The 18462-nt window shown below is 30.4% G+C and overlaps 3 protein-coding genes across 3 annotated transcripts; 1 reads left to right on the top strand and 2 right to left on the bottom strand.

The window, feature by feature from the left end:
• LOC100807564 (methylthioribose kinase 1-like) lies at positions 1–4935 on the top strand. Its single transcript, NM_001289298.2, has 6 exons — positions 1–533; positions 643–952; positions 1502–1676; positions 1763–1964; positions 2438–2652; positions 4493–4935. The coding sequence occupies exons 1-6, from the start codon at positions 348–350 to the stop codon at positions 4656–4658; spliced, it is 1254 nt and encodes a 417-aa protein (NP_001276227.2). The 5' UTR covers positions 1–347; the 3' UTR covers positions 4659–4935.
• A 2577-nt stretch (positions 4936–7512) lies between these two features.
• On the bottom strand, positions 7513–8686 carry LOC100306181 (BSP domain-containing protien). Its single transcript, NM_001248102.3, has one exon. It carries the CDS (start codon positions 8519–8521, stop codon positions 7844–7846), a length of 678 nt encoding a protein of 225 aa, NP_001235031.1. The 5' UTR covers positions 8522–8686; the 3' UTR covers positions 7513–7843.
• A 2416-nt stretch (positions 8687–11102) lies between these two features.
• On the bottom strand, positions 11103–12090 carry LOC100499938 (BSP domain-containing protein). Its single transcript, NM_001251360.2, has one exon. The coding sequence runs from the start codon at positions 11981–11983 to the stop codon at positions 11306–11308; it is 678 nt and encodes a 225-aa protein (NP_001238289.2). The 5' UTR covers positions 11984–12090; the 3' UTR covers positions 11103–11305.
• Positions 12091–18462: the final 6372 nt, after the last annotated feature.

Genomic DNA, 18462 nt, shown 5'->3' on the forward strand with positions numbered 1-18462 from the left:
TTTAATTCCACGAAGGATGTGTTCATCTACAAGAGAAAGATAAAAATAGTGAACACACAAAAAATGAATAATAAAATTATTGAAACTCACACTTTTACATTTAACACTAATTCAAAACATAGATTTCAATTTATTTTCTTTTCATTTTTCTCATCAATAATTTTAATCTGTTATCTTTCTCAAAAGAATAAAAAATGACACTAGACATGAAGAATCAAAATCCTGTTAAAAAATTCACGAATTTGTTAGCGTCTCTCCTCCAAATGGAATAGAAAAACGCACTAAAGATTCCATCCATTTGGAACTTGGGAGAGTAGAGTACCATTGCTCCACTGTCGCCGGCCACCATGTCTTTCTCGGAGTTCCGACCACTCGACGACACGTCCCTCATCGAATACATAAAGTCCGTCCCCGCCCTCTCCTCCAAACTCGCCGACAACCTCGACGACTTATCAGTCAAAGAAGTCGGAGATGGCAATCTTAACTTCGTCTTCATTGTTTCCAACCCCGCAGGTTCTTTTGTCATCAAACAGGTAACAAACAAACACTTTCACGATTCAGCCAAAACCCAAAAAAACACTTTTTTTTTTTATGTTCCACAAAATCACGGGCAATCGCCAATTTCGTTTCTTTCTTGTATAGGCTCTGCCGTACGTTCGTTGCATAGGGGAATCGTGGCCTATGACGAAGGAGAGAGCGTATTTTGAGTCGCTGGCACTGAAAGAAGAGGGTCGTTTAATCCCCGAACATGTTCCTGAAGTGTATCACTTTGACCGTACCATGTCTTTGATCGGTATGCGTTACTTGGAGCCCCCACATATAATCCTCAGAAAAGGGTTGATTGCTGGGATTGAGTACCCTTTTTTGGCTGAACACATGGCTGATTTCATGGCGAAGACACTCTTCTTCACGTCTCTGCTTTTCCGTTCCACTGCTGACCACAAACGGGACGGTATAACCTTACCCTTGTCACTTTATTGACAAGTTAGATGAGGGAATTTCTAAACATGTTAGGATGTATATATGCTAGAAGTTTAATTCGTTTTGTCTCTCTTAGTTCATTTTAGGTTAAACTATTCACTTTGGTCTCTATAGTTTTTCCCAATTTAAGGTTTAGTTCCTATACAAGAAAACTATCAGTTTTAGTATCTATACAATTTTTTGTGACGGTTCATCATTCGCAGAAAGTCTTTGTAGCGGTTTTAAACTACTAAAATGTTTTCTCTGGTGTTAGCGATAAGGATAAAAACTAAACTTTTATATACATGTAGGAACTAAAACTTACACTTTTTTCATGTGGAGACTAAAACTTAAAATGAGGATAACTATAGGGACCATGTGAATAAGTTGACCTTTATTTTGTAAGTGTATCATTGTGAAGTTTATGTAATTTAGCTCTGACTGATATTCTCTTGTTGTGACTATAAGGAAGTTCTTACACATTTAATTGTCTATTGGGGTTACCTTGGGATTGAATTGAATTCATATTGGCTTCATGCAGTTGCCGAATTTTGTGGGAATGTGGAGTTATGCAGGCTCACTGAACAGGTCGTTTTCTCTGACCCTTATAAAGTTTCTCAATATAATCGTTGTACTTCCCCCTATCTTGATCGTGATGCTGAGGCTGTTCGGGAAGACAATCTGCTGAAGCTTGAAGTTGCTGAGCTGAAATCCAAGTATTGTGGCTCTCTTTGTTTTTACCCATTATATGCTGTAGTTTCGTTGTTAGATTTTTTCTTTATAGGAATTTATGGTCCTGTAGGTTCATTGAGAGGGCCCAGGCACTAATACATGGAGATCTACACACTGGTTCTGTGATGGTTACTCGTGAATCAACTCAAGTTATTGATCCAGAATTTGCATTTTATGGACCAATGGGTTTTGATATTGGAGCATTCTTGGGAAACTTGATTTTGGCTTTCTTTGCTCAAGATGGGCATGCTGATCAAGCAAATGATCGAAAAGTAGGTCCCCTTTTTCCATGTCTTCTGTGGTCCTTACTTGTCCTCTTCTTTGCATACTATAGTTGTTATTTAGTCACATTTCTTGTTATTCTCCATAATCTAGCTACAACTTAAACTCTCTTGCTTTTTTTTTAATATTGTAATTTTTATTTCACTTTGGTAGTTTGGTTTCATGGCAGAGGCCAATTTCATTAAGTGGTCCTACATATCCTTATAGATATCATGGCATTATGTTTCTAATTTTTGCTGTCTTTGTTTATTTGTAGTTTTGAATTACCTTGTATTGTTCTCTTGTTTTGTCTGTGTGGTGCCAATGATTGGTCTTTTCCTTTCATTTGAGTTACTGCATTGCATTGCAGGATGCATGAAATAATGAGATTTGGCATTTAAACTGTAATCCTAAATAATTGCTGAAGACCATTGATTGTAGGGGAAAAAAGTGTTATTCCTTATCTAAACTCTACATTATGCAGTCCTATAAGGAGTGGATTCTTAAGACGATTGAAGACAGTTGGAATCTTTTCTATAAAAAATTCACTTCACTTTGGGATGAGCACAAAGACGGTGCTGGTGAAGCATATCTTCCAGCAATCTATAACAATCCTGAGGTTCAACTGCTTGTACAGAAGAAATACATGACAGATTTGTTTCACGACAGTCTTGGATTTGGTGCTGCTAAAATGATTAGGTGAGACTTTTTCTCTAATATTTTTTCCCTCGTGTAACAAAAGATTATGTGAGATTGCAGATAATCATTTTTACTATAATGCTATATAATTTGTGCATTCATGATTCCTGGGATTTCTTGTTTATGTTAGCTATATAACCATTCTTGATCTTATAATTAATAACTTCAACTTTTGAGATGGTCATTCTTTTGATCTATGTAGTCGACCCCATTTAGTGAAAAAGGCTCAGTTGCTGTTTAAGCATTGATATGGTTTACCCTTTCTAACCAATTGCATCCATAAAAAAATTGAATTTCAGTACCAGTTAAAATTGAGCATATGCATTATTCATTCTTCACACAGAAAGGCTCTTGCTTGAGAAGGGATGTTATATATAAAACCATTGATGAACTTTCACCAGCTGATAGCTTAAGATTGTGGGGGTAGTTTGTCTCTTACAGTTCTATTGCCAGTTTGTTTAGCAATAAACAAAATCTTTAAGCAAGAGTTTTTAAGCATTAAATTTACATATTGTTTTTCACTTTTTTCTAACTATTCATTATTATAATATTATTAAATAACTCTAGAATTTTGTTGATTTGTATATTTGAGTTATTTTTCATATTTAGACCTTGTATTTGTATCTTCTGTGTTTTCATCGCTCGGTTCCATTTCAATATCTCAGTTGCACACTTCTTTTCAAAGAATCGGTATACAAGTATATACATTTGGACATTATTTGCCTTCATAAAAAATTTTTGTTGATCTTTTTTTGTGACTAATGTCAGAAGGTTTCATATAAAGTATGGTACATTATTTTTCAGTAGGAACTAATTGGATATTTGACATGGATTATTAGTGCAATTTTTCTGTATATGTACAAATATATATAGGGGCAGTGGTGCCTGTAGATTTAATTCCATTTGATCACATCTGCATGTATTGTCGTATTATGAGTACCTCTAATCGTTTGCCCTTTAAATGTTTGATTGATTTTTTTTTCCTCGTAAAATTATTTTTAAAACAAGCTTTTTTGCATGAGAATGTTAGAATGCCTGTGCGGTACATGTCAAGAGTCGTCTCAGGTAACTGTTTGGTTGAGGCTGCCCCTACCTAGCCATACTCTCTCCTTAACCCATATTATTTCTTCGTGGTGGAAGATATCCATCATTAATCATTCATTGGACCATTGTGCATCTTATGTTCTGATGTTACACTCACTAGGCTATATGGTCAACATTATAATGCTTAACACACCAGTAGATGTAAAGTCCAGACTAGCTTTGTTTTATGGTTTTTGTATTCCCTCCGTCTCTAATTATAAGACATTTTCAACTAATTCACGTCCCTTAAGAAAAGTAATTAATTTAGTTAATTATATTAAATCTGTCAATTAATTGTAATATCATTTAACTTTTTTTCTTTTTATCTACTTAATTATTTTTCATTAATATTTGAAAAGAGAATAATTAAGCAAGAGTATGTAGGAAAAAAATAATTAATATATCTAGAAATTAGAAAATAATCTTATAAAAAAGGATAAACAAATTTCTAAAAAGAATTTTATAATTAAGAAAAGAGGAAGTATATGTTAGGATTCCAGTAGAGGGTTCAAAAGTATTTTTTTTTCCAAACTAAAAACAAAATTTCCTTCTCCATCTTGTGTATTAGAATTCAAAATTGTGCATTGAAATTCATAAAAGTACTTTTCAAACTTTTTATCCAAACATAGCCTAAAGTTGAGCAAAATGAGTTAAAATTTCATGAGCTGATTAGTGTTACCATCTTCACAAAAGAACATGAAAATCCTTATTTTGGGTGGAATGGCTAACACTTGCATCATACTTATTTGATTGGCAGGAGAATTGTTGGTGTGGCACATGTTGAGGATTTCGAATCCATTGCTGATGCTGCTAAACGGGCTAGTTGTGAACGGCGGGCACTTGATTTAGCTAAGATGCTTCTCAAAGAAAGAAGAAAATTTGAAGGCATTGCTGAAATTATTTCAGCAATTCGGCAATACTAGCTATAACAAGGTTTTGCTATATCAACAGTTCCATACCTCCGTAACGTATCGTGCTTCCCAACATTTTGGCTGTGTGTACGTACCAATAGATAACAGTTTTCCTGTCAACATTATGATGACAAATTATATTTATATATCTCTGTTTCTTCTATCTGGGAGTTGCTCTAGCAACAGTTTTTATTACTTTTTAATTAATATCCATCCTGATAACATTTCTCTTACAAACATCTCTGTGTGGACCATCTTAAAAATTATATCCACCGTGATTTTTGAATAATTTTTATATTGACTGTATAAATATTTTTTTGTGTAACACAGTATGTAGAAATCAAACTCCATAAAAATTACTGTAAACTTAGACTAGCTAGAAATTAAAAATCATATCTAAATATGTTAGTAATACATTTTAATAAAAAAAATCATTTTAAATTCTTTATAAAATTGGTAAATTCTGTCATGAAAAATAAAATAGGTAGATTTAAAATGATATAATAACGTCAGAGATTTGTAAACTCAATTGCATTGCAAAATTCATCTGCACAGGGTCACATTCTATATCATTTTAATAAAAAAGATATGTTAAAGGGAAACTTATTTATAAACCATTAAATGAATTTAATGTCATCAATTAAAAAATATGCACAAAGAAATTGATTATTAATTGTAATTAAGAATTCCGTCAATAGTAAAAATATATGTTTGGGGATATTGGCGGTAAAAACAGATTGAAATTCTGCGTCATAAAAAAAACATTGTTTAATTAGTAAAAACATGGCAAAGTAAAATTACGACATTCTTGTTGCAACTCATAGAGATTGCGACATAGTCGCTTATTTTAAAATTACCAAGGACTTAACCATTTACTTAGGGTATATTTCCATAGTTAGCCTTGTAGTTTGCCAAAGTTGATCAACTGTCTTCCCCAGTAGCTGAACAAAGAGTTGATCACTATAACCAGTCCTCATCTGCTTGTTCAATTGTGCCACAAACCCATTTTTGAGACCATCACAATAGTCCAGAAAACACTGAGAAGCAAACCACATGCATCATCATGTTGCTTTTCGAGAATCAAGATTTGGCTGGTCACTGCAAAAGTATAGTGTTCGGTTGGGTGCTTTATATATAACAAAAAGTCAAATCTAGCTGGTGGTCGTTTCCGTAACCTCATTTTGAAACTTCCAGGTAATTGGGGAGCCATATCTTATGACCTAGTCCAATTTTCTTCTGAGAAATGTCGGTCACGAAAAATCATTAGGTAGTTTTAGACATTAAATGTCTACAGTTCTAGTCTTTTGGAATGCTATAATTGATGCTAAATATCTATTGGTTGTTGACTACTAGTCTTATCAGAAAACAAGAATGATCGATTGATATTTTTCTCCTTCAAAAAATAGATTGATTCTTTTTACTAAGTTTCTTTTTAATATTTTTTTATTTACATGAGATTTTGCTTATGATATATGCGAACCTACTTCCACCCAAGCTGGTATTTGAATTTTTCAATTTTTAAAAAAAATAGTGACACTTAATTTTTTTATTTTCAAATAACACTTTAATTTTATCATATGTCACGTAGAAATTAATCGCAACTATTACCGTAATCCCATACCAATGCACTTAATAGTTTCTCGCCGGTAGAGGTCAACATGTTCTACGCAATTATTTTTTGCTTTCGCAATGCAAAGAGTCTTGCAATATGGTAGGAGGAAGTTTCGTATTAATGGATCCCGAAGAAAAGACATATTAAGATCAAAAGTAATGAAAAACTGATTTTTTTTTTTATGTTTCATTATAAAGACATTATTACATTTTTATTTTTAAAAATCTATATAAGAAATAGTAAAAAAATAATAATTTTTTCCCATACAATTTTTCTCTCCACAAGATGAAAAATTTGTTAATTGTTAAAAAAGTGAAGACCATTTTTATAAACTATCTAATTTATCATTTACTCATTATACATTTTCTTAGTATAAGACAAATTATATAATTCTTTATAGAAGGATAAAAGTGTTTATCAGAATAATGTCTCTATCATTTTTTTTTATCTAACTATGCGTGCAAAAAAATTATGGTTTGTTATGTCAATAAAAAATGACTTCATTAATGCTTAAATTTGTTTAAACTTAATGTTTTGTTTGGTAGGGAAAAATAGAGGGGAAGGAGAGAGAAATAAAGGAGAAATAGTGTGGGTTTCACATCTTCTACATTTTACTTTAATTCAAATATCTTTCTTTTATTTTTATTCTCTCTATTTTCATCCTTCCTTCCAAATAAAACATAAAAAATTAAACTAAGACCTAAAATATAGACTAGAGACTAAAATTTTATTTTTGCAAAAAAAAATATTGATGACTTATAAAATATTTAACAAATAATAAAAAAAGGCTGAGATAACATTTATGAAAAAATAAAAATGTGTTAAAAACTCAATTTAAGTGGTCTGAACATACATGAAAAATATATATTGAGAGAATTAATATTTATAAAAGTCTAAATAGAACTTGTGAATTTAATTTAAAATAGCTTTTATGTCATTAAGTTGTTGGTACAAAATGATTTTCGTTATCTTTATAGAAAAATTTAGTTGATCATTTTTAAAAAATCTCTTATTTCAATTATAAATTTTTACCTACATAATTTGAACTTGAAATTCTATTTAAGAGTTCAAGTCAACTTTTACTTGAACCAATGACATTTGATGAAAATAATTTAATTATTAAAGGCGGAAAGAAACAAAAAAAATGTATAAATAAAATTATTATAAAAGATTTGAAAGTAAATAAATAATGTCTATTAACATAATCTATTGAAAAGAAGAAACAATTAGTAAAAAAAGAGCAAAATAGATTTGGCAAAGTCTTTTCCATATTAGAAAATCAATCTGGGATAAGACAGAGTATATTACCTTTTTATTTTCTATATGTGCTAATAAAACATCAACAGCAAAAATATAGAATAGCTGATAATGATTTATATCCTCTAAACGTCTCTTTATTTAACTTGTCCATCAGTAGAATAATCATCATTTTCAATTATTGGCACACACACACGGCTTACAGATCAGAGTTAGGTACAACATCCATTCTGCTGAATACACATAGACTTAATACAAATTAATCTACAAATAGATTGCGACATTCTCGCTTATTTTTAAAAATATCGTACAAAGCTCTCATAGCCTCTTAACTAGTGCCATACTTAGCCTTGTAGTCTTGCCAAAGCTGATCAACTGTCTTCCCCAGTAGCTGAACAAAGAGTTGATCACTGTAACCATCCCTCATCTGCTGGTTCAATTGTGCCACAAACCCACTTTTGAGAGAATCACAATAGTCAAGAAAATGAGCAGTAACATCATAACCCTGGTCCCATTTCTCTCCTTGCCCTGCTTTCACCCAGTGACTAGGTGCATAATTTGCCTTCAGCCTAACATAGTCTGCAATACCTTCAATTAATCCACTAGGAGTTTGGCCATTCCCATTCCATTGCCAAACGTGGACCATTTCATGGTACAACACCCCTGTGATCTCTGTTTTCAGGTCCCCACTATAGTCATTGACATATCTTGCACTCAAATGAATCTCATCGTTGCTGGTATATGCAACGCCATCCATGTCATCCACGAACAGGTTTACTTTTTGCACATCTTTTCTATCAGCAGGAGCGTTTTGCTGGAGCACCCCCCATATGAATTGGGTGGCTGAGTCGAGCGTTTGTTTTGCATAATCGTCCCCTATTGCATCACGGAAACGCACGCCACCAGAGGTTGAGAGGGCGTTGTTGGTGACAGTGTAATCAACTGCAAGTGTTCCTTGCATTGCTGCAGCTAGAAACACTAAGAAGCAAAGGGAACGCATTGCCATGGTTGCTTTTGGTTTCTCTTATAGAGCAAGTGTTTGGTTGCTTGTTGTAAAAGTAAAGTGTAGGGTGCTTTATATAATAAAAAGAGCAAGCTAGTGGTCACTCCACGCCATTAACGTAACGACATTTTGAATCTTCCAGGTAATTGGTATTGTATGAACTAGTCCAATTTTTTTAGGGAGAAAAGTCTTGCCAATATAAATGGGAAATGAGGATTGCTATTGAGTATGAACGAAATACTACGGGAAAACATCAGCAAGAGAGACAAAAAACACGTACACACACATGCCATTTATGTCCAACAGATAAATATCAGAACAACGTATTAAAAAAATGTTTATTTTGAAAACAAAAGTATTTTTTACTTATTTATTTTTGTTTATGTTAATTACAAAATATGAATTTATTTTTGTTTTTCAAAATTTGTGTAAGAAATAGTAGAAAAAAATATAGTGGAAGGATATGTAACTGTTTTATATAAAAATAATTTTTCTATTATTTTATTTTATTTTATCTAACTAGTAAAAAAGAAAATTTGTGCACTATAACAAAAAAGAAACACCACTTATGCTTGTTTTTTTTTTCAATTCTTGAAAAATATCTTTTTATATTTTGAAAACGAGAAAACATAAAAAAAATCATTTAAAAGGAATAGTATCTGACAACTATTTTGAAAATGAATATTTCTTTTTCAACTTTAAAAAATATTTTATAAAAATAATTTTTAAAAACTAAAAAACAAAAACACAATCAAATGATTCATGAAATGCTGGTCAAATCTAATATCATAAAGATGGTTGATTTGGCAATTTTACATGCCATTTGGAAAGTGTATGTATCATATTAAGTGCGCTATTTTGGAGTTTAGGGTATTGAGTCATGAAACGTGAGAAGTAAGGCATTTGGCGCGCGGCAGAATAGACTAGCTAGCCAACTTTCATTTTATTGTTTTCGTAAATAGTCAAAATCAAACCTAAATAGATATGATCAACCTGCATTTTATTCTGCTTGACTATTCAAGTTAGGCCGAAGCCCAATGTTGTTTCCATCTGGCTATATATCTCTCGTCAATGGGATAAAAATCAGGTCAATTATAAATAAACGTACCTGTTATATTTATTATAATATTTTGATCTAAATTTTCTTATATTAGAGAGACTTTACTTTTCTCTAATTACAGGATATATCCCGTTAAGTTTAATATAATTTATTTATATTTTTCCAAAAAAAAAATTAGATCAAGTATTATATGTTTATATATATCATACCATATGTCTCTAGACGCTCATCTAGCCGCGGCTGGCGACAATCTTCCATCACTGTATCCACTTTCTACCTCCAAAGCACGGAACCGACAAACACAAGCATCCAATTTTAATATGACTCGTTAAGGGATGTTTGCTAGAACAGAAATATTTTCAAGAGATCATGAATCTTCCAAATTATATTTTCTAAAAATGAATAAAATTTATTTGAATGCTTATTAAAAAATTTATATAAAATTTTCGAAATTAAAAAATTATATATATTTTTATTCATTATTTTAATTATTTATCATATTATATAATTTAATAAAATATAACAAAATAATTTTACCATAATAAAAAAATTAAACTAAAAAAATAAAAATTTTCACCTTTTGTCATTGAAGAGTTTTCCTGAAAAACTAATTAATTTTTTTTTTCAGAAAACATTATTTCTTAGGAATGCTATTTTTTTCAAATGCATACTAAAATGAAAAAGTAAGTTTTCCAACCTATTATTATCGGAAAAAAATAATTTATCTTCTACCTAATACCAGCTAGAAAAAGAAAAATGGTCTGTACTTATCACTTCTTACAAACATTCTTACTTATGGAACCGCGGACATGATTATTTTAGGTAAAACTCCAAAAATAAAAAAACTTCCACATACAATTATTTGATATAGTTAGGTAAAACTCTTGACACACCCTTTCATATAAATGTCATTATCTTTGCTCTCAAACGCAATGTCATGTTTCTTTGGAAAATATTTCTATATTATGCTCTTTTAGACCATGGGGAAAATACTGACTTTATATACTTAATTGTTTGGATAATTTTAGGTGTTAATGCTATAAAATGACAACTAGGTGGGTGCAGTAGGAATTGATGGAAATTCTGTTCATCTTAGTTAAAGAAAAGTAGCGCTTGAGTAGTGATATTCTTTAAAAATAAAAATGTTTAATTCAAGGGTTAATTTGAATAATAAGTAATTAAGAAAGAAAACATAAAATTCTGATGTAAACAAAATTACCAAAAAATATGCAGACAATTGTTTGTGTTCTGAAATCAACACAGCAGTTTTTGGTAAATAGTAACAGTTTTGATATTAAATAATTATAAACATATAAACCTTTTAGCAGTTAAAAATTACTAAGACTATCTATTCACTTTGTGGTGGTCAGAAACTTTACTAAATCTAATGATGAAACGATCTTAGCATATATCAAAATATCCAATGGTTGAATCATGTACAAAGTGTTATTGAGTTAACTCTATTAAAAATTATTTTTGGAGTAACGTAATCCTCAAGTAACAATACCTTTAAACATGTAAATAGCTCATATCCTCTAAAACAATGTTTTTCCTTTTATCCGTTTGTTTTTCTAATTTTGTCATGCTTATGGTTAAAAACTCAGAATATTTTTATTTTAAATAAAACACCAAAACTTGTAATAGCAGAATCTTAGAGCTGATACAATCTTATTGAAAAACATTGCGATATACTCGCTTATTCTTTAAATGAAAAAGCTCTTAGGTTATTAGGCAATATTGCCATACTTGGCCTTGTAGTCTCGCCAGAGCTGATCAACCGGTTTTCCCAGTAACTGAACGAAGTATTGATCACTATAACCAGTTCTCATCAACTTGTTAAGTTGTGCCACAAACCCACTTTTGAGACTATCACAATAGTCCAAAAAGCGTGCAGTAACATCATAACCCTGGTCCCATTTCTGTCCTTGCCCTGCTTTCACCCAGTGACTAGGTGCATAGTTTGCCTTCAGCCTAACATAGTCCGCAATACCTTCAATTAATCCACCAGGAGCACGACCATTCCCACTCCACTGCCAAACGTGCACCATTTCATGGTACAGCACACCTGTTATCTCTGTTTTCACGTCCCCTTTATTGTTTCCAACGTATCTTGCACTGAGATGGATTTGATTGTTGCTAGTATATGCAACACCATCCATGTCATCAACGAATAAGCTTACCTTCTGCACATTTTTTCTGTCAGAAGGGTTGTTTTGCTGAAAGATCCTCCATATGAATTGGGTGGCCGAGTCAAGTGTTCGCTTGGCGTATTCAGCCCCTATTTTGTCACGGAAAGCCACGCCGCCAGGAGTTGAGAGTGCGTTGTTAGTGACAGTGTATTCAACTCCATGTGTTGCATGGAGTGCAGATAGGAATACTAAGAAACAAAGAGCATGATTGATCATGGTTGTGTTTTGAGCCTTTTGGTTTCTCTTTGGTGAATAAGTTTATGGTTGATCACCACTGCACAAGGATTGGGTCCGTTCGGTGCTTGCTTTATATAGAAAACGGATAAGATCACTTCCTTCCAAGTTTCCACCGCCATTAATATTTTTATACATTGAATGCTTGGTTGTTTTGGTAATTGGCAACTCAATTTTGAATTTTCAGACAATTGGAGTGTCTATGGTCAAGTCTTTCTAGAAATGACAAAGAAGCAAAGAGTGGAACCAACCTTATTAGGTATCACTTCACACTTAAAATGGGTCCTTGAATTGGTATCTGTATGTTCAGGATTAGAATATAAAATTTTTAATTAAGCCGGAACAATTTTACATTAATTAGTCACACAAAAAATAAGTTTTTAGTACCTAAAAGTTTATTACTCGAAATTTTTAAATTTTAGAATGTAAAAAATTAAAATTTTAACCTTTTTTTCATAAATAATACCAGAATAAGATTAAAAAAAATAGAAAGTAAACTGAAATAAATAGTGCAAATTTAATTTTGTTTTACCATAACGAATTGCTAAGAATGCAAAATGTGATTTTTGGATGCATGAACTGGATTTTTCAAGATGACTCTTTAGTGAAAAGTTTTGGGCTATCTAATACATAAATTATAATAAAGTAATAATAACACTGATCAATTATATGTTATGTAAAGAAGTTTAATTGATATTATTTTTAATTTACTTTTTAGGTTTAATTTAATCTTTTTATTTTTAAAAGGTTTAATTTGATTCCTTAATTTATTTATTAAGTTCAATTTAGTCTATTTTTTTTAAATAGGTTTCAATTAAATCTTTTATTTTTTTAAAAAATACATACACTTTTGATCACATTTAAAATTAAATTTGGTTCCATTTTTGGGAAATGTTGGAAGCTGGTGGAAAGACAAAGGGACCAAATTAAACGAGTTTTAAAAAATAAAGGATATGATTAAACTTTTATAAAAAGAATTAATAGAGGAATCAAATTAAATTTAATTAATAAAATAAAAAAAATAATTAATTTTTAAAAAAAATAAGAGGATTTTTCTAGTGTCTGACGGAGCATGACCGGTGACCCATCACCCATTCGTAACACATTTCTTGTATAGTGGTATTGCTCTAAACATTATCTGTAAAATCGTTTTCTTATTTTGTCACGCTTATAGTTCAATAGTCAGAATTGTTTTAATTTAAATAAAACTCTCCATTCCACCATAACTTGTAATAGCAGGCCATCAAGAGCTGATAGCCTGATACAATATTGTCATTGAAAGACATTGCGATATATATACTCGCTTATTAATTAACATATCTTGCACTCACGTGAATCTCGTTGTTGCTAGTGTATGCAACCCCGTCCATGTCATCCACGAATAAGCTCACCTTCTGCATGTTTTTTCTGTCACTGAGTGTTCGCAAGGCAGCGTATGTTGATCCTATTTTGTCACGGAATGTCACACCACCGGGGGTTGTCAGTGCATTGTTTGTTACAGTGAACTTATATGCCTGTGTTGTAGCTAGGAATAATAAGAAACAAAGGGCGTGCATGATCATGGATGGTTGCGTTTTCAGCCTTTTGGTGAATCAGTTTGTGCATGGTTCGTTTGGGTGCTTGCTTGCTTTATATATATAAGAAACCAAAACAATGGCAAGCAAGTGGTTCTTCATTCCATCATTAATATCTTTATTCAATCTTTTTAAGACAAGTGGTGTCCTAGTGAAAAATGTTAAAGAGACTGGGGACGACTTAGAAATAAAATACAATAGATACATATGTTTATTAAAAGTTTAGATTTTTCATGTGTACAAAACTATAAACCCATTAGGGTTTGCCTAATTCTAAATAGTGATGGGAGGTTGAAATAATATGTATAAAGTCTTAAGTTGAAATTTTAAAAAAATGAAATATAATTTTGTACCCTTTTTTTTGGTTTGGAAATTATAGTAGATATTTTGGTCAAAGAGGAAAATATTTTGTTAAAAAAGATTTTTTTAATTTGTTATATCAGAACTTTAATATTAAGGTAACGTTGAAATTTATTTGTAATTACATGGAAGACCACATCCAAAGTATCCATTTCTGAAAGTTGTATTTTAGGTGTGAATCAACTTTTACTAAAACCAAATGTGACTGCGTGTCCCTTAGTGTCTAGCATTTTGTCCTGATATTTACAAACCATTCATTAAGTGTGATTTTTATTTCAGAGAAAAAAAACCTCAATTAACATGTGAGTTGGTGTGAGTGTAATTCTCAATACATAAAAAACTCATTAATGTGTAAATAAAAAAGTTCAAAATGTACCAAAAAAGAAAGAGTTCAAATTTTAAGAATGCAAAGATAAGCCTCTAAATAAAGAGTGAGATATCATATAGAAAATAGATATTGTAAGAAAAAAGAAATAAATATTTTAATTAGACACTAACAACAACAATTAATATAAGTAATAATAACTTATATTTCTTAATTAAGTGATTTAAGGTTCAGGAATTGATCTTTGAGTATAAAATAAATTTTATTAGGAAGTAAATATCATAATCCAAAAAAGATAAGAAATTACTTCATATCAATATTGTAATCATACTTTCAAGTTTCAATAATAAAGATATTTTTTTAGATTAGGTCCTTTTCATGATTTTTCATCACTCACATTGAAGAAGTTTTTCATATTAAAATTTCTTCATGTAATTCTTTCATGGTTAATTTTTTACACATTTAACTCATTTTCAATAGTTTCAATAATAAAGATATTTAACTCATTTTCAATAGTTTTGAAGTAAATAATGGAATTTTTACCCCAATAATATAAATAAAATATATGTTTATACAAATGATACAAACCAATTATTATTTATATCCATGATACAAATTATTATTCATAGGTAAAAAATCTGTTCTTCTCAAATTGATTTTTCACCTCTCTTTTATTTTTTTTATTTAATATCGATCAAATTAATATTAAATACATGTTTAATGATTAGATTTTCAAGCATGTCAGAGAATGTTTGATATCAAAGTAATAATGTACACCTATATTAGATTATAAAAAAAATAAAAAATTACTTATTTTATTGGAAAAATACTTTTAGAAACATAATTACTTTTTTCATTCATATGTATTTTGTTAATTTTTATTTTATTTTTTTGTTAGGATTATAAAATATAAATAAAAAAATTAACAGTATATTATAATTACAAAGTTTTCAAGGAAATACAACTATGCGGTAAAAGGTTAAGCGTTGGTTTAACTAACTCTAAATTGAGTAAAAATATATTTATTAATTTAGTCATTAAACATATATTTTGATCGACGCTAAATAAAAAAATAACACGTGATATCGTATAACATAAAATTGAAAAAAGAAAAAAAAAAAGAGGTGAGAAATTGGTTCGGAGGAAATTATTTCTCACATGTGAACATTAATTTATATGATTGATGTAAATAATGGTTAACTTGTATCATTTGGATAAATATATAATTTATTTATATTATTGGTGTAAAAAATTCGTAAATAATGACTCAAATATAACTTTTGTAAATCTATCCCACTACTTAGTGCATCGGCGAGCATTAGGTCGACAAGGAACGAGAACGAATGGAATTGACGGAGAAAAACGTACAAGAGATTACACGATCGATGTGGGTTGAAAATGGAGGGGGGCACTTGATTTTTTTTACTTTGTTGCGTTACTAGTCACTAATCACTAATCAGCAAAGAAAAAGCCTTTCCTTTGAGCTAATAGCAGTTAGGCTTCGTTGCTTTCTACCAGACTTTAGTTCATTCTTAAATAAATAAATGCCCATTAGCTATGCATAGTGTTTTTATTTTTTATTTTCATTTTTTAATTACAAAATTGTTTGTTTATTTTCAATTTATTTCTTATTTTTAAATATTTGTACTGGAAATACAGAAAATGTTGTTTTTTTTTCTTTGTTTCCTATATAAATCTTTAAAAATAGGAAACATATTAAAATAATGTGACAAGTTTGTAATTAAAAGTAAAACAAACAAAAAAACAATAAAAACACTAAGTAAACGAGTCCTTAGTGTTCAATATAGCAGTGACAAAAAAAAAACGCAAGAGTTTTCAAAATGATCAGTAATTAATTTCATAAATATATAAAGAGGTTATGTTTACATATAAACAACAAATTATTAACACTATTGTAATTTATTTTATCTGATTTTTTTAAATATCTCTTAAGTTTTGAAGAAGTCAAAAAACCTCCAACTTACATCTACATCGTAGATGCAAAATCTTTTTTTTTTTTAGACAGTCTGCTTCACCCCATTAATCCAATAACAAATTAAGAATTGGGTAAAAGGGTTCCTCTACCAATTTCTTCAATGGGTTGGATAGACTTTAGGAGGCCCAGTACAGTGACCTTAATGTACCTTGATTTATTCTATCCCGTTTTCACCTTACTTGTGTAATTCTACTGTAGAGGTGTTATGACTTATGACTATTTTCAATAGACGAACTCAAGTGAATTGTGAAACACAAATTTTATAATATCTCAGTTACTATAATGTCACGTTATTTTTCACGACTTTAAGAAACCTCATCATTTTTTCACTCAATCCACAAATCTTAGATTTGAATTTGGACTTACATATATTAGATTTAGTTATTTGTCTTTAAAATACTAAACTTAATTGTATATTTTTAAGTTTTTTTTTCTTCAACTATTTTCCTAAAAATTAATAATGCAAGTCAACTCACTTACCCCCCAATTTAGGACGAGTCTAGTTGGGTTACATTTTGTCTAATTCACAAAAAAAGAAAGCAAACTCAACTTATGTTTAACTAACCTGTTAGCTCACTCTATTCCATTTCATTCCTTTTGTTTGTATGCTTGTTCGTTGCAACTTCTTATTAACAAGGCAGAAAATATTAAAATAAACAAAATAATCTATAATTAGAACTTGTGTTAACAACATATTTTTTATAACACGCACCTTTTTTTGTTACATTTTCTAACACAATTTATTATTAATTAAAAATTATAAGTAAAAAATCATTAAATTAACTCGCAATATTTTATAATTCTCAATAAGTGTTAGACAACGTTAACATTCTCTTAAAACTATTCCTCGATCATTTCCTGTGAACTTATTCATTTGGATCAACCACTTTGCTACCTGCTTATTACCAAGTACCAACATCGATGCTTAGATAGTAACGATTACAATTTACAAAGACATAACAGTCTTGATCTACGGCTCCACCTGCCATAGTCGCTTTTGGTCTTCATCGTCAATACGTTACGTATGATGTATCCAATATGCCATGTTCGTTGTGCATTTGTGAACTATCTATTTGCTGTTATCCAAGCTTGAAACAAGTGCTGGACTAAATTGTCTGCAGCTTATTTGAACTTTTCTTTATTACCATAGCAATTGGTTCTCCAATTCACGCCATCCATTCTCAAATTCATCTCATATGCTACTTTGAAAACTTGCTTCTCATTTCTTTCAATTCTTGAGTTTTCAAGAGGAAGTGGTTTTTTAATCTTTCTCACAAGTTTTCTTCTTTGAAAAAAAAAAAACAATTATTTTACTCTTGATCATTATTTTTCCGAGATAAATGTATCGACTACAAAAAAAAAAAAGAGAACAATTATCTACATATAATTATCACAAATTATATTAAATAGATAAAATCTATAACCATCTACTTGAGCATGCATATTTGTGAACTCTTTTAACTAAAAAAATCTAGTGCATGAATAGCGTTATATCATCTCGAAAACGTATTTCACTCATTCAGACAAAGATAAACAAAGAAAGAAAAGTTCTTTATTAATTATACACTTGGAAGCCTTCAAATCCTGAAAACACTACAGTAACACACTAGAATGTAGAAAAAGCAAAGGAAAATAATAGAAGACAACGTTAAAGACTTTGTTCAATGACCGGCTCCTCTGTGACTAGGTCCAGAATAAGCCCGATTGATTATTAAGCCTATGAAGGCAGGAGAAGAAGACTGATCTTTGAGAGTTCTCGTGCTCTCTACATTGTTGGAGTATGAGAGTAATAAGAGTAAGAAGATGACGAGAAAGATTGCGTTAAATGCCACTGCAAGAGAGTAACCCTTCATTTTTGTAGCTGCTAATTTGGATAGTATACTAATTAGGAATTGCATGGTCTAAAGCACGATGAATGGCATATTTATATACAGCGTGTGCGTGTGAAGATTGAAACTAAAAAAAGTATGTTTTTGTGCCTTAGTTAATTATTGTGGGGACCTATACGTCTAGGTAGCGGAATTTGAAGGTTATTACTTTTTGAAGTGCATTGAATTATAAGACCAAAGAAAATAATACTTTAGTCTTGATATAAGACTCAGTAAAAGGTGTGGAAAATTAAATAATTAAAAGAGCTAAAATGGTTTCTATAAGTGTAGATACTTCCTCTTTGCCTGCATTAATAAAAATCAAACCCGAACAATCT

The sequence above is a fragment of the Glycine max genome, chromosome 20, assembly GCF_000004515.6.
Source record: "Glycine max cultivar Williams 82 chromosome 20, Glycine_max_v4.0, whole genome shotgun sequence".
NCBI classification, from domain to species: domain Eukaryota; kingdom Viridiplantae; phylum Streptophyta; class Magnoliopsida; order Fabales; family Fabaceae; genus Glycine; species Glycine max.